The following is a 23,869-nucleotide window of genomic DNA, read 5'->3' as shown; positions in this document are numbered from 1 at the left end:
TGAAGGAAGCAAAAATAACAGATGTCCATGCCACCCTCCCAAGAGTCATGCGCTAGAACTCTTGGCTTCCTGAGAAGAGTCCTAACTGCCCTTGGGTCTCTCCTCCATGAAGCCAAATGAGAGAGAGCTAACTAGCCTCCAGCCTGAAAAGAGGTAGTCCTTGGACGAATTGCACGATGCTGGGATGTCCCCCTGGGTCTAGGTGTGGCCCTCTGCAACTTGTAACAGCTGTAAACCTGTCTGGTTTGTTGGCTTGCACACAAATGAGCAAGTTCACACATGTATTAGCGTAAGCAAAAGTGTTACTTAGCTCCAGGGATTTGGGTACAGAGGTGTGGAGATCCACCAGGAGAGACTCAGCTAGCAGGGGAGTCTCTGTCATGTCTGTCTGAGGAACAAGGCCCATCCGTGCAGATGATGAGTTGGGGACGGCCTCAGCCCTGCCAGATGCTTTCAAGATCGGATGATAGTGTGATTTATTGTTCAAACAGGACACTGCTCTGACTGAAACGGGGTCCTCACTCTGCCAGGCAAGCTGGGGCACCTTTCTAGACGTGAGATACCAGTGAAACTAGCATAATAATATTTATGGGAACATATTCCACATAAGATATACAGTCCATGCCCAGAATCTGTAGCTTTAGACCACTGTCCTGGTGGGTTCAGTGTCCGGGCCCACCTCAGAGTATTTGTCATAGGGTTTATCATCAGGAGGTTTCCATCTGAATACCTCACAGTATCACCTTTATTTCTTTCCAAGTTTATTTAAATCTCTACACCCAACGTGAGACACGAATCATGACCCGAGGTCATGTGGTGCAGTCTTTTCGGACCTCCGTAGTATCTTCTTAATGGGAGGATCCCTGTGAAAAAATCTTTACCTGATCTTAGTACCAAGAATTCTTCCTGTACCTGGATTTAACCTTCTGGACACTGCATATGGTGAATCTGACCAGGTTTCTTTGCCTCGTCTACTGAGAAGCTTGAAGAGAAATGTGCAGTCCACCAAAGCAAGTGTGCTGGTCGCTGTGGCCTGCACGTGTAGCTTCATTCCACTCTGGCCTTGGGCTTCTTCTGTGTAACTCTTCCTTTACATGACCTTGTACCTTGGGTTTTCTTGTAAGTCACCTCAAGTTCCCTTAGTAAAATACTCCCCAGTCCAACTGCTGACAGGGGTGGGGTGACCGGCTCTCCGGCTGTGACTTCTCCAGTGTTTTGAAGGGACATCGACCCTGCAGTCTGATCGGGTTGACCTTGCTACTCTTTCGATCTTTCATTCAAATTAGTGTGGAGAAAACAAGACAACTGGATTTCAACACTATCTGATGATACTGGGAGATTTTCATTAAAGCTGTTTGGGCAGGATCATGGTGTTGTGGTTGTTTTTCAAAGTGAGTTGTTTTTTGTTTTGTTTCGATCTTTCACAGCTATGTACTGAAATATTTACAGCCTGGTTTGCAGTGGCTAAGTCTGACATTGGACTTATAAGGAAGTAATAATTCTCTCCCAGGAAGGGGCAACCAACATTTTTGAACCAAATAATCTGCCCTACTCACCCTCCCCTGCGCTGGGAGCAAGGCCAATAACAGACATTGTAAACAAGGACCCAGCTCACCCTGATGCAGGTTGTCGGTCCTCAGACTTCATCTCGACCAGCTATGCCCTGGAATGATATGCCACTTCATCTGAGCTTCTGTTTCTTTGCTTGATTATTGGGAATAACAGCTGTCCCAGCCCGACCTTGTTGTGAGGGTCAAAGACACAACATAGGAAATGATCTAAATCACCAACAGAACGTTTGTGTGAGGCTTAGGCCCGATTTGTTTAGAACCAGACATGAACCAGTTGTCTGGCCAGCTTCACAGCCCAGGTTAAGGCACAAACCCAGCAAATAACCAGCCTGTGGACCACACAGCGCATGCATGAAAACCCATAGCCACAGGCACGCTCACAATCCAGTCCTCAGCAGCAGATGACGCCCTCCCCCATGACAGATCACTCTTGCTTTGGCCAATTCAGGAGGAGGCCACCCTTTAATTCTCTTGCCCTGGTCTGTCCATACACATGACACTGGACAAAAACAGAATTCCACAGCCATACCAATCCTGATGAGCAAGGTATAGAAACCAGCTGCATGGCCTGCTACCAGAGCAGGAATCTGGGATAATTGTCAGTGTCCTCTTCTGCCCCTACTCTAGGATATACGATTGTGAAATCATTGTCAGTACACCCATCTGATGAAATTAGGCCCATGGGGCCGCGAGAGTGAATACCAGGGATGAATCCAGGAAGGCGCATGAAGGCCACCTTTGGCAGAGCAGCAGAGAACCAAGCTCCTGGTCTAAATAGCTCAAGCTTTTTCTTTGAAGAAAAGACGAGCAGAGCATGTGAAAAGACCTGCGGTTCCTGGCAAGTTCCCTCCTTCATACAGTACAGATAGGAACACTGACATTCATGTCACTAACGAGGCCACGACCCTGACACTTACTTTACGTTTTCGAACTTTTAAGTGGATATTTTCTCTTTTAACAGTCTGGATCATCTACTTCTTCCCCATCCCAACACGAAAGAAAGAGAAAGGAAAGAAAGGAAGGAAGGAGAGAGGAAAAAGAAAGAAAACTTCCGAAAAGAGCTATTCTGTGCATTTACTTGTGAGACACACCTAGGGTTGAAGAGAAAAGTGCCAGAGGGGAAAAATAATACTTGAGCAATCACCACACAAAAGTTGTTTATATTTATTTAATGCTAAGAACACAGATATCCGAAAGAAGAGACAGACGTTAAGAAAATTTCTTCTCAACAGGATTTTGATCATAAAAACTAGTTGTTCAAATCTCTAAAACTGAAGATGACACATATCTCGAAAAACACAAAACGCATTTTTCTCTCTTACCTGAATTAGCCTGAGACCCCCCCCCCCAAATGCTCTCTTTAAGAGATACCAATACTCAAGTCGTGCAAAGAAACTGTACCCGTAGTGTTTCAACCATAAAAGCAACACCTGGTTTATACATGACAAAAATAAGATAAAGGCATGGAGAACAATGTGAAGTTTCTAGAAGTCAGAGAAAATAGAGGTGACCAGAGGTCAGGTGAACAAGCTGCAAAGCAGGGCACTCGGAGCACGGCACTGAATGCCGAGCGGTCACTGGTAGGAGGGATACAGTGTGATATCTCTCACAGCCAGCATATTCACTGAGGCTCTGGTGACATTCCCGGGATGAAAACCGAGGTAGTTCTCAGTCAGGAACGTTCTCCTGGACAGCATGGCCAGCATGTGGTTGAGCCTGGACCTGATGCCGGCAAAGTGAAACTGGCGCTCTTGGTTCAAGTTCCTAAAGGAGTCTCTCAAACCCAGATCCAAGTGGGGGGTGCCCCAGAACTTGGCATGTCCAGCAGGGACAAAGTCAGTGGCTCTGCCCGAAGCCTGGGAGCCCAGGGAGCTTGCCACAGAGCCCTGAGAGGACAGAGAGGAGGAAGACCTTAAACTGGGAGATCTCGACACAGACATCCTGGACACCGGTGAACCTTCTTTAGACTGGGAGCCCTGAGAAAAGAGAACGTTCTCGTCCACATCAGTCTGGGTGGTGGCCGATGTGGACCAAACCACGGTTTGGGAGCTCACCGCCCTGGTGGTGACTGCGGTCTGGGTCCCAGCACAGGCCGTAAGAGCACTGGCCTGAGTCCCCGCATCACTCACACTCACTGCTGGCACCTCTTCTCCCAGCTCTGTCTGAGTCGTGGCATCGGTCATCATCCTGCTGTCTGGTTTGTCCCTGTGGCTGTTGAAGTCGTTCTCATCACTGACGGTGGAGGACTCGGAGTCACAGCGCTTGGCCTCTGCCCCACCCTCAGCGGGCACCTCGCACCCCAGCTCAGCCTTCTTGGGGGTGCTTGAGAGCCGGGCCAGCCGTAGGCGCAGCAGGCTGCCCAACGTGAGCTCCTTAGACAGGGGCTTTGGGTCGATCAGATGGTCAAACTTGCCGCTGATCCGGAAGTTGGACAGCAGCTTGGAGCTGATGGGCTTCGACTGTGCATACAGGATCCGGAACTCCAGATCAAAGTGTTCAACCACTTGGCCAGACAGTATGACCAAGTTACTGCTATTTAATTTGCCATCCGTCCATGTAAAACTTAAGGATTAAAAACAAACAAAGAGAAGCTGGTAAGGGCGAGCAATCTCCTCACTGTTTACTGTCAAACTCAATGATAAAGCCCAGATATTCTGGTCCAGGAGTCACAGCTCTGGAGACAGCATAACCCCCGCGCAGTGTAAATTCAACCAGCCTCACCCCGGTGTATAACACGTGTGTGCATTATGAGAAGTGAAAAGGCACTAAGACCTACATCTCTGCAGCCTCAGAGTTCTTAAAAACTAGAAGGGGCTTTAAAAATATGTAGGCCAGGGCCCTCATTTTAGAAGTGCAGAAAGTAGCTAGTGATGTCACGGTGGGAAGCTAGTGGGAGACCCTAGACTAGACCCCCGTCCTTAAATACTGCTGGTGCTCTGCTCCTCTGATACCGCCATTTTCAAAGGGAGACCGTATTGTCATTCTGAGGATGATGCTGTTGCTCTGAGCCCATTGGGTCAGGGATCTACCCAGGGTGGGCATGTGACCTAGTGAGGACCAAGTAATTTTTCAAGGACGATGTCAGCGCAAACAGAAAGGCTCTCTCTTTGGGAGACAACTACTAACAGCTGCGTAAGGAAGCCTGGATCCTCACCTTCAAAGGAATAAGCCTGACTGAGAATAAAGATCAGCTAGAGAAAAGCAGAACCAGGGGACAATATTCTGATAAATATATGCCCTCCAGGTCAAGACGAGCTAAAAACCAATGCACCTTTCTACACTTTCAAGTTATGGGACTCAATAATTCTATTTTGCATAAAGTAGTTTGAGCCTGCTTTCTGCACTCACAGTCACCCCACTGATAAAGAAGTTTACATCAAGAATAGGATTTTTTTTTTAATTTTTCTAAAGATTTCTTTTATTTATTTGCCAGAGAGAGAGCACAAGCAGGGGGAACAGCAGGCAGAGATGCAGGCTCCCTGCTTGAGCCAGATGTGGGACTTGATCCCAGAACCCTGGAATCATGACCTGAGCCAAAAGCAGACGCTTAATGACTGAATCACCCAGGCATCCCAAGAACAGGATATTTTAAATGAGATCATAAAACATAATGTCAGCTCTGTCTCTGGCAACCTAGAATCCCTCCTGATGCAAATTCTACCTTGAGAACTGCCGTCTGAGAAGAAGGATTCCTTTGGAAACCCTCTATGAGGGTTGATATTGAAAACCCTCAATCATGCACACAAGAAAACTACCTAACACCAGGATTATGAAATGTCCTCAATAAATAGAAGCCATCTTCCTCACCCTTATCCTCAATGGTAGCATATTATTTTTTTTTTTAGACAGAGTCATGTAATTTTTATATCTTATGTTTTAGAAGAGCCAAAAACCATTTGAGACTAAGTTTGTATAATATAGATGAAACCTATTTTGGATGAAAATGCAGTTTTCTCCAGTTATTTATAAACGTCTCGTGAAAGGAGGTCTCAAGGAAGAGCACGAGTTTTGTTCTGAGCAGCGACGGTGCTGTCTGCGAAGACGGGCATCGTGAGTTTCTTGATCTCACCACTTCAGCTACCACCCTTTCCGTGTCCAACTTTACCGTGGGCTGACACGGGCTTATCAGCCAGAGATGCATGTGTCTTCAAAAAGGAGTCTCTCTTTTTTAAGCTCACGACATACCTTGTGCATACCACCATTCTAACGCACAGACACACCACCATCAGGGCCACCTCAATAAACACGGTGTAGCTTAACTTTCCGGAGATCTGTGTCAACCGCTCATCATCTCCACCCTCTTCAACAACCCGGCATCCTACCATAAGGTGCCACTGCCAAGGAGAGACTCCAAAGGTGGGGCCAGAAATAGGGACCAGGACTTTCTAGACTAAAGCACTAGGTTAAAAGGCTTAAAGGAAGGTGAAGGTGTTAAGCACAAGGTGAGAGCTTCGGCTCTGCCCTCCACACTGACGCCAAGGCCTGCGACCACCCTTACCTGCAAATGAGCGGCTGGGAGGAGGGACAGGGGGAGGTCAAAGGCCCCAAGGAACAGGATTTGAGTTTTTTCCTGTCACTGGTAACTCCCGGTTCAGTCGCTGAAGACCTGGCTGAGGTTAGAATTACGGACTCGTTCCCTGGGGGTCTCTAAGCAAGTTTCAACATCTGCACTTTGGTTTTGTGGCCCATAGGGCAGGGGAGGTGACCCTGCACCCTGACCACCCCCTGCAGAAGGAGGTTCTGACTGATGTAATCACACCCACAGATGCACAACTCTCGGATGCTTGGCCACCAAGGCTCACATTGCGAGGAAAAAGCAGCTTTTACCTTAAATAGCATGCACCATCTACAAAGGCTAGAGCAGCATATGTGGGCAGGATAGAGACTTACCTATAGGAGCCTGTAGCCACTCGAATGCCATCAATCAGTGTGAACTTCTCGTGAACCTGCCCAACTATCTTAGTTCCTGACCTTGCATAGTAAGTATTTCCGGTAATGGTCCGAACGGTCATCAGCTGTTAGCAGGGAACGGGAGAAAAAAGAAACAAAGAGTCCAGTGAGCAAATGATAAAGAGGGCTTGGTTTACGATTCCCAGACAGGCACGCTAATTGGCAAAGAAGGGGTCGCCGGGCCCCATCGGGAACAGCGTACGGGACCCGCAAGCCCGCAGCGTTCAGGATTCAAGGAATGCGACTTCAGTGAGTCCGTCTTTCTGGTGTGCCCTTTGCTCACACTGAATTCTGAGACTCTTGGTTCAGGGGCACATGTATGTGTTCGAAAAGAAGACTCACTGTTGGTGACAGGACACAACAGAAACCAAGAAATGATTTTGAAACAAAATGCGGGGGATAAAATGATCAAAGATAACACGCTAGTAATAGACATCATTTTAACAAAGGCTTAAAGAAGCGAGGCTGCTATTTCTCCTACTCTTTTATTTAACAGCACTGGTAATGAGTAATATCGCCCATCCTCACTTACCCCACATCCCGAGTAAGAAGAACAGGACAAGCCTTCTCTAACACGGGACTTCTGAGGCTGAAACACGCATATCCCATGGGGCTAAATCAGCAATGTCACATCTCTTATAAGAACGAATTTACCAGAAGAGCACCAGTATACTGGGACCCCATGGTGCATATGTGGGCATAACTCTCCTTGTAAAATGACACATGGAAACCTACATCCAGTGGTTTGTACAGTACTAAGAGCATCTGCATTCTTTGGGGCAAATCAGCACTGGGTGATCTATATACTTTTAGAAATCTCACATGAGGGTGCCTGGGTGTCTCAGTCGGTTTAGCATCTGCCTTCCACTAAGGCCATGATCCCAGGGTCCTGGGATCGAGTCCTGCATTGGGCACTCTGCTCAGTGGGGCGCCTGCTTCCCTCTCTCCCTCTGCCTGCTGCTCCCCCTGCTTATGTACTCTCTCTCTGTGTCAAATAAAATCTTAAAAAAAAAAAAAAAAAAGAAATCTTATAGGATTCAAATGAAATGCTTAAGATATTGGTTCAATTCTCTCCTTCATTTCACAAAGTCCCCAGGATGTGCTGAGCCTTGAGACAACACAGATAATAGGCATGTTCCTTACCTTTAAGGACTAGGAGTAAAACCCTACATCCACACAGAAACCTGTGCACAACGATTCAGAGCAACTTTCTTCATAATAGCACAAAACTGGACACCGCCCTGACGCCCTTCAGTGGGTGACAGGTCAAACAAACCATGGGACAGCCATATCACATGACATGACTCAACAGGAGAAACAACAAACTGTGGTCACACACAACAATTGGGGCGGATATGAAGGGCGTTGTGCGGCATGAAAAAAGCCAATCTCAAAAGGTCATGGACCAGGTGCCTGGGCGGCACAGTCGGTTGAGTGGCCAACCCTTGGTTTCGACACAGGTCATGATCTCAGGGTAGTGAGATCGAGCCCCATATCCGGCTCTGTGCTGAGGGCGGACTGCCTCAGGGTCTCTCTCTCCCTCACCTTCTACCCCTCCCCCGTCTGGTTTGAGCCACGTGCGAGCATCCTTTCTCTCTCTAAAATATATAAATGAATCTTTAAAAAAGTCACACACTGTATGATTCCATTTATAGACCATGCTCTAAATGACAAAATTAGAGACACGGGGAACAAATTACTGGTTGCCAGGGGTTAAAAATCGGGAGGAGGGCACAGAGAGGGGAGCAGATGGGACCATAATGGTAGCAAGAGGGAGATCACTGTGACAGAACAGTCCTGTATCCCGACGGCAGTAGAACAGTTCTGTATTGTGATGGCAGTGGTGGGTACACATATGTCCACATGAGATGAAATGGCACAGAACTACAGGCACACGTTGTACGATCCCCATTTCCGGGCTTTGACTTTGTACTCTAAGTTACTCAAGATGGAACCCCGGGGGGGAAACCGGGTGAAGGACACTATGAAGGACACTATCCTTCACGTAGTGTGAAGGACACACTCTGGTATGACATAGCATCACTTCTGTGGTCTGACCAAAACACATAATCTGACCTTGGCCATGAGGCAACATCAGACAAACCCAAGTTCTACAAAAAACTGGCTAGTGTTCTTCAAAAGCATCAAGACCCTAAAAGTCAAAGGAAGACAGAGGAACCGTTGCAGACGAGAGGATGCTAAGGAGACACGACAACCCAAGGCAACCCAGTGCCTCCCTGACCTCCTGTTTCAGCAGCTGCTGGGTCATGTGGCTGGCTCAAACTCCAATTCTACCTCCAACACGAATGTGCTTTGTAACTACCTAATTAAACCCAATCCTGATCCTCCTTAGGGAAAACCACCGCCGGGAACTCTGTGGGGGAAGTTAAATGGCCAAGTTTTGTAGACCAAGTGACTTGATAATCAGAAGGTGGTAAGCTGATGTCCACTATGCAAGAAGCCTACGGTACCAAAGCCCAAATTCCTAGTTCAGTTTGTTTACTGCTTTCTTCCCAGCACTTAGAACAGTAAGTGGCTCAGACAAGGTCTGCACATAGGTAATTAACCAAGTGGATGAATTAAGTCCCAAAGCTCACGGCTCACACTAAGATGCTTGATTTAAAAAGATGAATGACAAATAGGATTTTTCTTGGCTCCCACTACAGAGAATCAGCTAGCTGACTCATGTCACCTTACATTTAAATACTTGAGCTCAAATTACTTCCAGGCTCAGAGCAAAGGACATAAAAAGCCTTATTTTATAAGAACGAGAACCGAGGGGCACCTGGGTAGCTCAGGTCATGATCCCAGAGTGTGGGAATTGAGGCCCGTGTGGGGCTCCCTGCTCAGTGGGGAGTCTGCTTCTCCCTTTGCTTCCACCCCCGCTTGTGCTCTTTCTCTCTCAATCTGTCTCTAATAAATAAATAAAATCTTAGAAAAAAAAAGAAAAATGACACCCGAGAGGCAGCACGTGACGGGGATCAGGAGTAGCCCGGCTGGGGCAGGCAGGTGCACGAACGGGAGTCACACCCCTGGCCCACTCCTTTCGACTGGCAAGTGCTGGGCTCTCTGTGCCACCTCCTGGGAGCTGAGACAGGGCTGTGGTGAGGACTGAGTTGCCTCACATTTGTCAGGAGGCTAGGACAGGACAGAGCAGTGCCCAGGAGAAAGCAGGGGCCCTGTCGGCGGTGGGCCTGCCGGTGCTACCGACAAAAGCCGCACCTTCAAGGTAGCTTCCTGCTGCCAAGAGTTGAGCTCCCACTTAGGAGGGAGCACAACACGAGAGGCCAGCCGAGGTCTGAGTCCTGACTCTGTGGTTTCTTTTTATTTTTTCCCTAGTCATGGTAGTGATTTATTTTTTTATTTATTTAAATTCCATTAACATGGATAATAGCTAGTATAGTTTCAGATGTAGAGGTCAAGGACTCATCAGTCTTACGTAACACCCAGTGAGCATCACATCATGTCCTCCTTAACATCCATCCCCAGCCACCCTGTCCCCCTGCCCCACTCCCCTCCAGCGACCCTCTGTCTGTCTCCTGTGACTAAGAGTCCCTTATGGTTTGTCTCCCTTTCTGGTTTCGTCTTATTTTTCCCTCCCTTCCTCTACGTTCCTCTGTTTTTGTTTCTTAAATCCCACATGAGTGAAATTATATGATAGCTTTCTTTCTCTGATTGATCTATTTCGCTTAACATAACACCCTCCAGTTCCATCCACATTGTTGTAAATGGCATTCTTTTTGATGGCTAATACGCCTGTGTGTGTGTGTGTGTGTGTGTGTGTGTGTGTGTGTGTGTGTATCTACCACATCTTCTTTATCCATTCATCTGTTGATGGACATCTAGGTTCCTTCCATAGTTTGGCTATTGTGGACATTGCTGCTATAAACATTGGGGTGCAAGTGCCCCTTTGGATCACTCCACTTGTATTTTGGGGGCATGTACCCAGTAGTGCAATTGCTGGGTCACAGGGTAGCTCTATCTTTAACTTTTTGAGGTACCTACATATAGTTTTCCAGAGTGACTGCACCAGCTTGCCTTTCCTGTGATTTCCTTTCCATGAGACTTTAGGCAAATGGCTTTGCTCATGGCCTCAGTTGCCTCTCCTGTCATGGGGATCCCCTGCCCACCACTGTACAAACCACGTGGGTCTCGGTCGCTCGGTCATTACTGCTGATTGCGGGGAGACTGGAAACGTGTAACACAAACCTTCTCCTGCTCGGGGTGCACTTTCAGATCCATGCACATGTCCAGAAACTGCGAGAGCAGGGCCTGGTCCAGAAGGATGTAGACGGCGACTCCCTGTTTCCGACTTATTTCCTGCAGGTCCCTGAAGATGTCGATGTCTGTGAAAACATCCATCACCACGGCGATCACCTGCAGAGTGAGGCAGCGGAGGGAAGAGCGAGAGGTCAGCTCCCGGCAACACCAGCTTACAGCTTGCTGCGCAGACTCGGGAGCCCATCTCAGAGCCCGGGAAGGATCAGTCCCCCGCTTCACCTTCTGTGCTATCAGTTTGACCCCAACCACGGACGCCTCCATCTCCAAAGACACTCAGGCTGCTGTACCCTACACATCTGGACTTGGCCCAGCTGAACCTCCCGATTGCCTCCCAGCCAGTCCTCTGTGCTTCCCTGGCCCAGTCCGTTCTTCTCCCTAAGAGCTCGGCTCCGTTCATGCCTGCTGTTCAATCTTCCCACACTCAGCATCCGACCACAGTTCACAGCTGCCTTGGCCACGCAGCCCCAGGCAAATTACAGTCATTTGCAAGGTCTGGTCCTGAGTCTGCGAAAAGGCGTGTCGTCAGAACTACATGACGAGGCTACATGAAGTGCAAGGTACAAAAGATCCCTCAAGTATCTCTTTGTTGATTCCCTTCCTCAGGCCAGAGTAGGAGCCGTCCAGACAGTTCAACACAGGGAGGCACCTGCCAGCTCCTGGCTCTCCCCGCTGGAGAGGCTGCTCCAGGCCCCAAGCCTCTGGTCATGCCCTCTGCAGTGTTAAGACTGGAAACGTGAGTGAAGTCCCGACGGGCTGCGGGGGTGTCAGAACGTGCAGGTTTAGCACAAGCCCCTGAAAACCAGGCCAGAGCCGGGGCCTGGAACAAAGGACACAGCTCCTGAGCCACCGTTAGGAGCAGCCTGGGTGGGAAGGGGGTCTCCCTCCTCCTCACTTCAACAGTGAAAACTTGTGTCTCCTAGGGCCACATTCACTCCTTTTCTGAAGGTGAAGATTATTTATTTATGGGTGTCCCAACTTCTGTTGTGACCCTGGGGTGGGATGGATTTGGCTCTGTGGGCCCAGAGGACTCAAGACAGCACCTGACAGTCACGGCCCCTTAAAGGAGGTGGGTGTTCAAGAAGCAACACGGAGACAAAGAGGAGAGTCTGCGGTCTTTCTCCCACACCCCAGTCTCACCTACCAGGATGAGGGGCCACGAAACACCGCTCGCAGGAAGTTCGCTGGTATGAGGAGTCTGGGAAGACCAACTTCTCTCTCTGGCTGCCTTCCCTACTCCAAGCCCCCCCAACCCCACCGTGTTGATGAAGCCCGAGCTGTTGAGCTACTCTTGAGGGAGGGTTTGGCTAAAATCCCCTGGGCACAATAATTTAAAAAATAAGTGTTCTTTTTTCTTTTCTTTCTTTCTTTTTTTTAAAGTAGGCTCCATGCCCACCGCGGGACTTGAACTCACAACCCTAAGATTGACAGTTATTTTCTACTGAGTGAGCCAGCCAGGCACCCCAAAAATGAGTGTTCTCTAGGAACTGGTGGCATCATCAGAACTTTGCGGGTTCCCATGAGGCTTTCTGCATCCCACGTGGCGTTGTAGCCATCCCACTAATGCAGGTCGCCTAACATAGTGCGCAAAAGGCAGAAAGGCCTGGGCACCGAGTCCAGCTCTGAGCCCCCTAGCAGAGGTGGGGTGTGGGATGCAGGCAGGCAGAGTGCTGAGGCACTTACATCGGGGAAACTGAGAGCAGGAGGAGACCTCCCTTGCTGGGCGGACGTGCTCCAGGCACTCTAACATTCACCAGAGAACAGGGGGATTCCTGGAGGAAAAGGCCTTTGAGCTGAACCACAAACAAGGACCCCATTTGGACAGGGGAGAAGTGAAGAGGAGGGCATTCGAGCAGGAAGCCGGGTGGTGGCAGAGGAAGAAGCTGGAAATGACGGGGTAGGGGCCAGCGAGGCTGAACCTGGCTGAGAGGCATACGCATGTGAACCAGGTCGTGGAGGGCCTGAGGGCCAACCATAGAGTCACCATCACAGGGGCAATGGAGGGGGAGGTTTAAGAAGAGTAAGGAGGGGACGCCTGGGTGGCTGTTGGCAAAGTGTCTGCCTTTGGCTCGGGTCATGATCCCAGGGGTCAAGCCCTGTTTGACTCCCTGAAGCAAGGAGTCTGCTTCTCCCTCTTGCTCTGCCCCGGCTCATGCTCTCATACGTTCTTTCTCTCTCAAATGAATACAAAATGAAAGAAAGAAAAGAAAGAAAAGAAAGAAAAGAAAGGAAAGAAAGAAAGAAAGAAAGAAAGAAAGAAAGAAAGAAAGAAAGAACAAGAAGAGTAAGGAGTTCCAGGGGCACCTGGGTGGCTCAGCTGGTTGAGTGGCTGACTCTTGATTTCAGCTCAGGTCATGATCTCAGGGTTGTGGGATCGAGTCCACATCAGGCTCCATGTGCCAGCCCTAAGATTCTTTCTCCCTCTACTCTTCCCACCACCTTAAAAAAAAAAAAAAAAGGTACAGTAAGGACTTTGAAGTGGCCAACCCAACAGGAGAGTAGTGGGTGCTAGAAGATAGTGTGGTGTAGGTTGGAGATCCGTCCCTGTTCCCACAACCCAGAAAGCACTTAGACATTATTTTTCAGGTTCAGCAATGTTTAGGGCTAATGACTGGAGAAGGAAGAAAAATCGGTGACAGAGGCTTCCACGATCGGCCAGGAAGGAAGCACTGAGGGTTGCAGAGAAGGGAAGGAAGGGGGTCCATGTAAGAGCCAGGCCATGGGCTATGCAGGTGGGGACAGGGGTGCGGTGGGGGGAAGCAGAAGCCCACTCACCTCCACGCAAACAGGAACCAAGCAATGCACTTGAGAGGCTACGGGAAGGCATCAGGAGGCCTTCACAGGGGATGTGAATGTTCTCACTTAGGACTGTGTGCAGAGCTCACTAGAGAAAGCTACGGGAAGACAAATCTAGGGTCAATCCCTGTCCTCAAGAAACCCAGGCTAGTGAGAGACACGGGCAAAGCCCAGCAGGACAGGGCTGATGGACTGGCATGCAAGTTGCCCGTGGAAGGGACTAAGCAACACTGCCAGGCTGGCCGGCTTAGAGAGGGGTGGAGGGGGATGCCTGGGTGGCTCAGTCAGTTAAGTGCCTGCTTTCGGCTCACGTCATGATCCCAGGGTCCTGGGATCGAGTCTTGTATCGGGCTCCTTGCTCAATGGGGAACCCACTTCTCTCTCTCCCTCTGTTCCTCCCCTTGCTTGTGCTCTCTTTCTGACAAATAAAATTTTTAAAAATAAAATTTAAAAAAATAGGGTTGCTGGAGGCAGGGACCCATGAGCAGGGCCAGAGTATAAGGCACCTGCCAAATTAGACTTTGATTCACCCCTTCACAAAACGACCGTGCAAATACCACCTTTGTTAGCTGGTGAGTAAGTATTTCATCTGCTCTTAATTTCATCGCTTGGTTTTAAAGCCCCAGCCTTTCCTGTGTGTGTGCCAAATAATCGGATTTGAACGCTAGGTGATTAGAGGGAGGAGGGAGGTGTTTCTCCTCTAACTTCCCTGCACCCAACAGCCCCTCCTCTCTCGCCAGAGCAGAAGGCTTGCAATGGAGGAACAGTCTGCGTGGGAAAGCGATCAGCCTGCCTGCCTTCGAGACCCCGCCCCACGCCCCTAGACTCTCCCCACGCTAGCCCCCCGCAATCAAGTCCTACTAGACTAAACTAGACCAGAGGCTTCTCAATTTCTGAAGGGACCATCTCTTCACTGAGCTCAGCAATGACCTGGGCTCCTTCACTGGCCAGCCGAGTGCCTGCTTTCCAAGGCCAGACCCGCATCCCAGGGACTGGTGTTCCTCCTGCAGGCTGCTGGGCCCTGGAAGGATACAACTTGGAACCGGTCATTGTTCCCAATCCCAGGCGATGTGACTATGCTTAATGACACAAGGGAGAGACACATCTGGAAGGCAGCATCCCATGCCCACCAAGGCCCCACACAATCACCGTGGGCACTGCCCTATCCTGGCCTGTGCTGGAAAGGGCCAGCCCAGTCTCTTAGGGCTAGAAATTTCTGCAAGAGGTGACTTTTGAGAGTCTGTTCAAGGTCAACCCCCACCTGCAACTCAGTGCGAATCAGTCATTACATGATACCCGAGGAGGAAACATCCAGCTGCCAAAAGCTGCCGCCCAGTACCCCACAGTGCCTGTGTCTCTCCAGTCACATCTAGAGCAGCCACACCTTTGTCGAGTCCCATGCCATCCTCAAAGGTGACAGCCCTCCCCTGTCTCTCCAACTGCCCTTTGATGACGTAACCCGAGGGACCCAGTGAATACACAGCTACTGCGGTGCTATTCTCGGTCTCTGGGACAAGCACAGACTGCTTATACTCATTCTCACACGATCTAGAAGCTTTTCCATCTGCTTTCTTGCACAAAAGCTCTGAGGAGATAGCTAGAGATGTCAAAACCCCAGTAATTATCTCCGATTTCCTGATGAGAAAAATGAAGCTGGGAGCAGTTAGGTAACTTGTTCCCAGTGACACACTTAAGCCAACGCAGGAGCTGGAATCTCAGCCCAGGCCCGGGCGACTCAAGAGCCGCCCATTAGAAGAGCGTGAGATGAAACAGTATTCCAAACAAGTCCAAGTTTCAGTGTCCAAGGGACTGAGAGCTTGGAACACTTCCTGAAAGGATCGGTAGAGTGTTTTACAAAGGGCACGGGATGGAGCCCATCAGAGGGGGATTCCTAGGAACATGAAACAGGTCACAGAACAAACGTTGAGGAAGCTTGTGTCGTCCTTAGCACACCCATACCTTCCCACTGCAGGTGGCCCCACCAACTAATCCAGAACGGACAAAGTTAGGAAACCTTGGGGGCACAGACATTGTCAGGACAGACCGCAGAGGCAGACCTCGGCGTGGATGCCGGCTCCTCCACTTTCGAGCACCACAGACCCTCTGGCAAGCTCAGGTCATGATCTCAGGGTCCTGGGATCGGACCCCACATCGGGCTCTCTGCTCAGCTGAGAGTTCGAAGTTCGGCTGCCTTCCATGCCTGCAAAGACTACTGCTTGGCCCGTAGGGTGTGCAGCGGGTTCGGTCCGGAGAGAGCCAGCCAGCTCCCTGCACACAAGAAGCCCTCCCACAGCAGCGTGTGTGTCTGACCCCCATTCAGCCACTGTCCCTGGGCTGGTCATTCCACCTGAGCTCAGTGCCCTGACACAAGGTCCCTTCCAGCTCTGCAGTCTGACTCATGCGCCATCCACCGGCCCTGACCAGGCACCTGAGCCTCGGGGGGTGGGGGGCACTCATTCCAGCTCGTCCCCTGTAAGAAGTAGAATGTTCGCATCTATCACCCTTTCCTACTGTGCCTCAGCTTCCCTGCCTCCCCATCCACAGCCAGAAAGCAAGGACACATGTGCAACATGCCTGGAATTCTACCCAGGGTCTGTGCCCATTCCAAGATGCCTCGGCCTGCCCAGCGGTCACCAACAGCCCGTGTGCTGCACATCCCACACCACCACGTGAGCCTCAGACCCTTTTCCTTCAGTTCCTCAGTGCCCCCGCCGGGGGGTTCCAGACACCCACCTTCTCACAAAGCAAAAGACATCTTTTCTCCTCATTCATTACAGGTTGTAACGGAACGGGAATCACGTCCTTGAAATTTCTTTTTTTTTAAAGATTTTATTTATTTGACAGACAGAGATTACAAGTAGGCAGAGAGGCAGACAGAGAGAGAGAGAGGAGGAAGCAGGCCTCCTGCTGAGCAGAGAGCCGGATGTGGGGTCAGATCCCAGGACCCTGAGATCATGACCTGAGCTGAAGGCAGAGGCTTAACCCACTGAGCCACCCAGGCGCCCCACGTCCTTGAAATTTCTTTAAAAATGTTTCAATAACTTGGTATTATCTTCAGGGTTTAGCAACACACACAAAAAGTAAAACTGTCCCCAGGGAACCCTGTATTTGCTTGTCCGTGTTGTTTTCCCTCCATCGCCTAGCTGCTCTCCTACAACTAACCATTTCGGCTCCGGTCTACAGCGTGGCACAGGCCTGTCCGGAAAGGCATGGGGCAGTGCCCACCCCCTGCTGGCCCTGGTGGTGGCGGTATCTCCTTGGTCATGTTCCAGCGTGAAATACCTAGGCCATCTGGGCTTTTAGAAAGAAAAAGCATCCAGAAGGGTTTGGGGGATGAAGGGGGCTATCGTTCTGAGTTATTTTTGTTATACTTAGGTAAAGCATTTACCCGGGTGCAAAGTCCGCTCTACAAACCAGGGCGCTCTCAGGGTCCCCGAGCTCCCTTCCTCGTGCCTCGTGCCTCCTTTCCCTTCCTCCTCTCTCCATACGATAAGGATTTTGACCCGTTCTTGGATGGTCCTCCACTTTCCTAAATACAAATAAGTATGTACAGGCACACACTTCTTTGCCGTAAACACGTAACACCTGTTTACTGTAACGACAAGATAAAAGCAGCATGTGATCCACAGCGTTCTAGAGCGGCACCGATCAACAGAACCTTCGAGGGCACAGAAACATTCTTGCTCTGTGCCATCCACCTGGTAGCCACTAACCACCGGTGCAGACGGAATACTTGAAATACAGCTGATGAGACAGAGGAACTGAATTTTTCGTATTTCACTTTAATTCATATAAACTGAAACAGCCACAGACGGCTAAAGGTGACCTTCCTGGCCGGGGCAGCTCCAGACACTTAGTCACAGGAAATAGAACAGGTCCTCGCTCCTTCCTTCGAGCTGCAGGGGACCCCACTCTGTAGACGGGCCGCTTCTGCTCCTCCGGTCGCTCACTACCGTAAATCCGCCGCAAACAAATAGCCTACAGCACGTGTCTATTCATGCTTTTGCCAGCGTGTCTCTGGGACAGACACACAGACGTGGAGTTGTTGTGTCGAAGGGTAAATTCAGGTGAAAAGAATGAAGGAATAAAAGCAGACACAGCGGAGGGCTGGGGGCGGGGGGAGTCACTGTGCAATGCGGACAGAGCTGCCGCGTGGGAAGACACGGTTCTGCGTAGACAGTGGCGATGGCTGCACGATGGGACTACGCTTAATGGCACTTCACGGGAAAATGGTAAATGTGGTGTATTTTACCACAGTTTAAAAAAAGAAAGAAAGAACTGGCTGACAATTCCAAAATCCTTCACGTGACACATAAAGTCAAAAGAAGAGAGAAAAAGCAGCCAAGCTGTCTGGTGGGGCACATCCTAAAATTGTACATCAGCTAGGCCTTCTGAGCCTGGGGTTCTCAACCAGGGGCAGTTTCCTTCCTCAGGGGAAGTTTGGAGATTTCTTTCTTTCTATCTTTCTTTTTAAGATTTTATTCACATATTTATTTGACAGAGAGAAAGAGAGCGCATGCGCATACAAGCAGAAGTAGCAGACAGAGCAAGAGGTAGAAGCAGGCTCCCCACTGAGCAGGGAGCCTAGCAGGGAGCCTGGCACGGGCCTCGTTCCCAGAACCCTGAGATCATGAGCTGAGCCTAAGGCAGGCGCTTAACGACTGAGCCACCCAGGTACCCCTTGGCAATTTCTTTAAATTCTGGTAAAATAAGTAATAAATCTGCCACCCTCGTTATTTTCAAGTGTATTTTTAAAGGCATTAATTACATTCACAACATTGTGTGATCATCACCACTATCTGCTTCCCAAACTCTGTCATCACCCCAAACAGAAACTCTAACCTTTAAGCAATAGCTCCCCATCTCCCCTTGGGAGACTTTTGAATGCCCTGACTATTGGGAGAGGGGGTTGTGTGCTTCTGGTATCTAGTGAGGGAGGCCAGGGACTCCGCTCAGGGTCAGTCCTCCAGGACAAAGAATGACCTGGTCCAAAATATCAACAGGAGTGATGTTGAGGGAGCCTGCTCTGGGCTGACCGGGGCACCCGGAGCAGGAACTGATCACATGGCACAGATTCTGTCATAACCAGAGGATCATTACGCAAGATCAGGGGGGCCCTAATTCGGATCCACCTGCACGCGTGCCAGGGGTCTCCAGCCGATTTCTCAGTGGCCACTCCTCCCGGCAGGACCCTTCCTCAACACAAGCCCTGCTTCTACTAATGCTCAGTTATCAAAAGGATGCCTAAGGGTGCGTCACAGCACAAGCTCTTTCAGAACAGAAGCAGCAGGGGAGAACAGTGCCTCCGAGGAGTGTGGACCCTCCTGGCAGAATGAGCTTTGCCATTCAAACACCAGAAATACCCCCAGGGCCACCACAGAAAGCGGTCAATAATCAAGGGCAAGAAGCACTTCCAGGGAAGGTCTCTACTCCCGCCTGATTTGTGGGGGCCTGAGCCCAGCCACACACGGATTCGCAGGGCAACCTAGACAAAGACCAAAATGATTCATGGACAAATACAGCAGCACAGGGAAAGACTCGGGGGTAGGTGTGTCCGGGAAACAAATGCTGTTCAGTTCAAAATTATTCTCAAAAATTCCTTAGGAAGCCAACCTCTCAGTTTTCCAGTTCCAGAGCATGATTTCTCCCAGGTGTGACGAAGCTCAGCTGGGCGCCAGGTCAGCAATCAGCCCATGTTCACCAGCCCTGCTGCACGTACCACTTGAGTGTTTTAGACGCTGTCCCTCACTCATGTGGCAGGACGCCCACATTTTGAAAGGCGCCCAGAAACTGAGCCAATGGAGGGCCTGCAGATGCACAGCCCCGGGCACACCTATCCTGGGACAAGAACTCAAGAGTGGAAAGGCAGGTGGAATCGCCCGCACTGTTTCGTCATCCGCTGGCCTGCCCTGCCCCTCCCCGCCAACTGTGCCAGACACCTTCCTGCAGCAAGAGGTCTAGGTGAGGACAAAACCCAGCCAAAAACCAGCCGTCCGCACCACAGAGCTAGGATTAGACACTGCCATGCACCAAGTGACCCCAATTTCCTGTTCCTTGTATCCTGACCACTCCAGCCTTCTTCTCGAAAAGTACAGGAAGTATCAATACTGCCCTAGTCATTTTCCTGGTTTATAGGATAGGCAACATGGAAATAAACAGTCCAAATCTTCAGAAACTTAAAAAACTTTCAGCCTGTTGAAGCCTGCCAAGGGGCCAGTCCTCCCGCACGGCAGGGAATGCACAAGCAGCAGCGGTTATGAGCACAGGCTCTGGGGCTAGGCAGATGGGCTGGAGCCCAGCGGCACGCCCCACCAACTGTGGTCTTGGGCAAGTTAAGTGCCTGGTCTCTGCTTAATGTGGCCTCCTCCTGCTCTCTACCCTCTGGCCTGGCAAGCCCCAGGCATCCTTCTGGACCCAGCTCCAAGTTCACTGCCTCGCCTGACTCTTCAACTCTTCCCCTGCTGTCTGTAGCAACCTCCCCATCCATTCCACCAGCAGACTGTCAACTCTCAAGTATAAGCATCACGTCCTTCACCTGTGGCCCCGGGCCCTGGCACAGCACCCGATACACAGTAGGTGCTGAATGAGCAAGCAATGTGGCATCTGGAAGAGATACTGAAAATGCTAAACAGATGTAAAGGTAATGTACCACCTTTCTCCATTAAAATCGCCCAGGTTCCCAAGACGGAATCTTAAAGATATGAGCGTGGAGCTGGAGTAGCGCACAGACCACGGCAAGAGGTCCTACCTTGGACCACCAGTATTACAGGATGCCCCTGGCACAAAGGGGAGTCTAAGCACCAGCCTCAAGCCCCTTCCAAGGCTAGCACGTGACTTGATAGACAGTTTTCCCCCTGGCCTCAGCTCCAGTGCCCCTCCACTACCAATAGAGTGGAGCTGGGCAAGAAGTTAAGGCAATTCCCCCCTTTCTTTCATGGAGACATGTTCATTAATTACTCTTTTAAGTTCTAAGTGCCCAAACCTTCCTCCTGGAGGTGAGCTCCGGAAATGCACCCCACCTTCGTCCCTTTCTTTGTCTTTTTAATTTTCTCAAGGATCTGCTCTAAAAAAAGGACCTTCAGCATATCCAAAGCACTGCGGCATTCCCACCACACCTACAACCCCAAAGGCAAGGCACTAGCCCACATTACCCTCTACCCAATGCAAGCCCACCGTCAGAAGAACAGCCACAATCAACAACACTGGTGAGAGTTGAGCCTTGTTCCTGGACTTGACAATTTTCAGCCCGACCTGACACAGATTTCAGAAGCCACAGTCAGACACACTCGGGTACTAGCCCTACTGAGTCTACCCATGGCCTAGGGCTTTACCTGCCATGTCCCTCGCATAGCCGGCAGCCAGGAAGATGAGCAATGCCAGTCAGCAATCAAGGTGGCAGCTAACTAGGTGTCTGCCACCACATCCACCCAGCCCCCACCACCTTGTATGTTGCATCCTTTCTCCCAAACCCCTAGGTACCCAGCACCCTGCAGCAGCTTCCCACCCAACCCACACTAAGAGGGCAATAGCACCAAAACTTGAGCAGCCCCCCCACCCCAACACAGCCCCCCATTCAGAGAAAGAGCAATTTCTCCTCTGGCCTGCGGCAGGAGGGAAAGGGGCAAGGTTCTCACTTTGCCCCTGGAATGTATTTGCTTTCTACAACATAAGACGCAGAGCTGTGACCAGCAATAACGGACTCCTAACACCCCGTAGTTGTTGCTGAGTGCAATCTTGCTGGAATCTTTCGCTAGGGAATGCACTTCTTAGGAGATGGGATCCAGGGTTGGCTGACGGCCAGGAAAATTAGCAATCTGGTTTGGTTTTAACTGAAACGTGGAACTAAAAGTGTTTCCGGCCCCCTCCCCCAGGGGAGGTGACTATCAGGAGTTGGATCTCGGACACAGCTATCATCCTTGGGTGCTGACGCTTCTCCCGCTGTCCCTGTGATCCGAGGGAAGGCACGCAGAGCGGGAAGAGTCGGGGGCTCCCGGGACCACCCGGCCCGCGCTGCCAGCCGGCCTGTTTCCCGTTCTGGAGAGGGCCTCCCGTTCGCCCCGGGGCCCGAGGCCGGCCGCTCACCTCCCGCGCGGAGCGGAGCTGCTGGCGCAGCGCGTCCTTACAGCCGTAGGGGCCGCCCGCGCCCGCGCCGCGGGGCTGGAAGTGCGCCTCGACGCGCGTGGCGCCGCGATAGGCGCCCCGGTAGAAGGCGGGCCAGCCGAGCTCCAGCAGCGGCGGCTCCAGGTCCGACTGCTCCGGGAAGTAGGTGCCGGACGAGCAGTCGTGCGACGAGCCGAAGGAGTCCTCGGCCCCCGCCGCCGCGCCCTCCTGGCCGGGCCGCTCGGCCGCCCGCAGGATAGCGCGCACCTCGTCGGGGTTCAGGAAGCGGCCCAGGCGCTCGCGCCGCAGGAAGGCCTCGAAGGCGTCGGGGCCGCCCGCCACCAGCTCCTCCAGCGCCAGGCGCCGCGCCTCGCTGTACAGCTCGGCCGGGTTGGGCGGCCCGCACGGCGACAGGCAGGCGGCGGGCAGCTCGTCCAGACCGTCGGGGCGCAGAGCCATAGCTGCGCTCGCACGGGACCGACCGCACCGGGTTCAGGCGAGCGCGGGCGTGTCGGCCGCTTTATAGGCACCTTTGAATCTAGCCGGCCCGCGTCCCGGCCCTCCCATTGGCTGCCACCCTTAACGGCGGAGTCCCGGCGCAGCGCACGCCGCCGCGGCTCCGCCCCCTGACCTGCCATTGGCTGCACCGCCGCCCGGCCCCACCCCCACCCCCGGCGCCTCCGCGCTGCCTGCGGGCGGGGGGCGAGTCTCATCGCTTTCGGGGGTCGCCGCGTGGAATTTCAGCATGGACACTCCACGCCTTCTCCGATCGGTAGTTCCCGCTGCGGGCCTGCGGAGACCCGAACGGTTCAGGGTCAGCAAGAGAGGGGTTGCCGAGCCCTAGTGGCGGTGCTGCCCGAGGCGGCGGCAGCACAGGGCCCGCAATCCGAACTGAAGCCGGAGAGGCCGTACCCCGCCGTCCTAGCGCGCCCCCTGCTGGCCACGCTGCTCCCGGGCAATCGGAGCTCGGGTATGTGACCAGCCCTGCCGCTTTCATCCCCGGCTTTGAAATCTTTCGTAAATTCCTTAAAAAATACCGGCCCATCATACGCGCTACTCCTTTGATCACACCTTCAGGTAGCTCTCCCTTTTCTCATTCCATCAGCTTTTTGGCCTGGCAAAGCCCCAACCCTAGTTAAACCCCACTCTCCACCTGCTGGGGAGAAGAAAACAACCTGTGCCTTAAATTCATGACATCAAGTGGGTCCTTCAGGTTGCCCGCTGGCCTACCTTTCCCTCATTCAATCTATCTTTTCCTCTCTTTCTTACTCTTCTTTCACTGAGAAAATAGAAGCAGAATTTCTATAATAGAAGAGAGAATTCTTCTAAAATAGAAGAGAGAATTTCCCACGTGCTCCCCCCACCTCTACCTACTCGTCTACACCTCTGCCCACATACTGGTCCTTCTGTTACGACTAATGAGCTGTCCCTGCGCTTAACACAGGCCTTTCCATTTGGGCATTTGCTGCCAGTCCCGCTACTACTAACCTATATCCCTACAGCAATTCTTTTCCTGGATCGCCGGTTTCCCTTCCTACCAGCATACAAACATGCCGGGATATTTTTCGTCTTACATCCTCTCTCTCTTGACCTTACATTCCTCTAGAGCTTCCTCTTAGAGCATAAAACCTGAAACCAGTTGTACCCAGTTTTCCTCCCATTCTTTCCTGAACTGGTCCAAACAGGCTATGCCTCCACTTCTCAGCCAAAACCTCTTACCAAGACCATCGGGAACTCCACCACAGCGCTAAATCAGAGTCAGTGTTCAGGCCACATTTTCTTTGTGTAAATGCGAAAGCAAACATACAACTTTAAAGTGCTTCTTCATAATTGTGAGAGGTTACCATTATTATTTGAAAACCAGTAAACACTTAAAATTGATGATTGCCCACTGTTGCAAAGGTCCATCCTCTATTTTCCCATCCCCTCCCCATTCCCACCTGTCTGTGATGTTTTTCAAGCCTGAGTGTGATTGCCTTCCATCCATGTGTTCCTGCTCTGGCATTCAATATCCAGTATGTATATTGGATGTTGAATATGTGTGTGTGCCTGTGTGTGCATTATGGGTCTCCATGTTATTCCAATGGGAACATTTGATAAAGCGAAGGTCATTCCCAATCACCCTTCTTTTCTGGAATTCTTTGGTTTTCACCATCCCCCAGTCTAGAAAGACA

At 51.1% G+C, this 23,869-nt stretch overlaps 1 protein-coding gene across 1 annotated transcript; it reads right to left on the bottom strand.

Moving 5' to 3' along the window:
• Window positions 1-2,711: 2,711 nt before the first annotated feature.
• FAM83D (family with sequence similarity 83 member D) lies at window positions 2,712-22,185 on the bottom strand. Its single transcript, XM_059407979.1, has 4 exons — window positions 21,678-22,185; window positions 10,731-10,898; window positions 6,462-6,586; window positions 2,712-4,133 (listed from the first exon to the last, which is right to left on the bottom strand). The coding sequence occupies exons 1-4, from the start codon at window positions 22,152-22,154 to the stop codon at window positions 3,146-3,148; spliced, it is 1,758 nt and encodes a 585-aa protein (XP_059263962.1). The 5' UTR covers window positions 22,155-22,185; the 3' UTR covers window positions 2,712-3,145.
• Between the last annotated feature and the right edge of the window lie 1,684 nt (window positions 22,186-23,869).

The sequence above is a fragment of the Mustela nigripes genome, chromosome 7 (assembly GCF_022355385.1).
Source record: "Mustela nigripes isolate SB6536 chromosome 7, MUSNIG.SB6536, whole genome shotgun sequence".
Lineage (NCBI taxonomy): Eukaryota > Metazoa > Chordata > Mammalia > Carnivora > Mustelidae > Mustela > Mustela nigripes.
This window is presented reverse-complemented; position numbering and strand designations above follow the sequence as displayed.

Bases quoted from the DNA above. Each gene is read 5' to 3' on its own strand.
- FAM83D (XM_059407979.1), bottom strand. From the start codon at position 22,154: ATGGCTCTGCGCCCCGACGGTCTGGACGAGCTGCCCGCCGCCTGCCTG. The intron at 10,899-21,677 runs GTGAGCGGCCGG...CTCACTCTGCAG, and splicing joins AGCTCCGCTCCGCGCGGGAG to GTGATCGCCGTGGTGATGGA. The intron at 4,134-6,461 runs GTAAGTCTCTAT...TTAATCCTTAAG, and splicing joins GTGGCTACAGGCTCCTATAG to TTTTACATGGACGGATGGCA.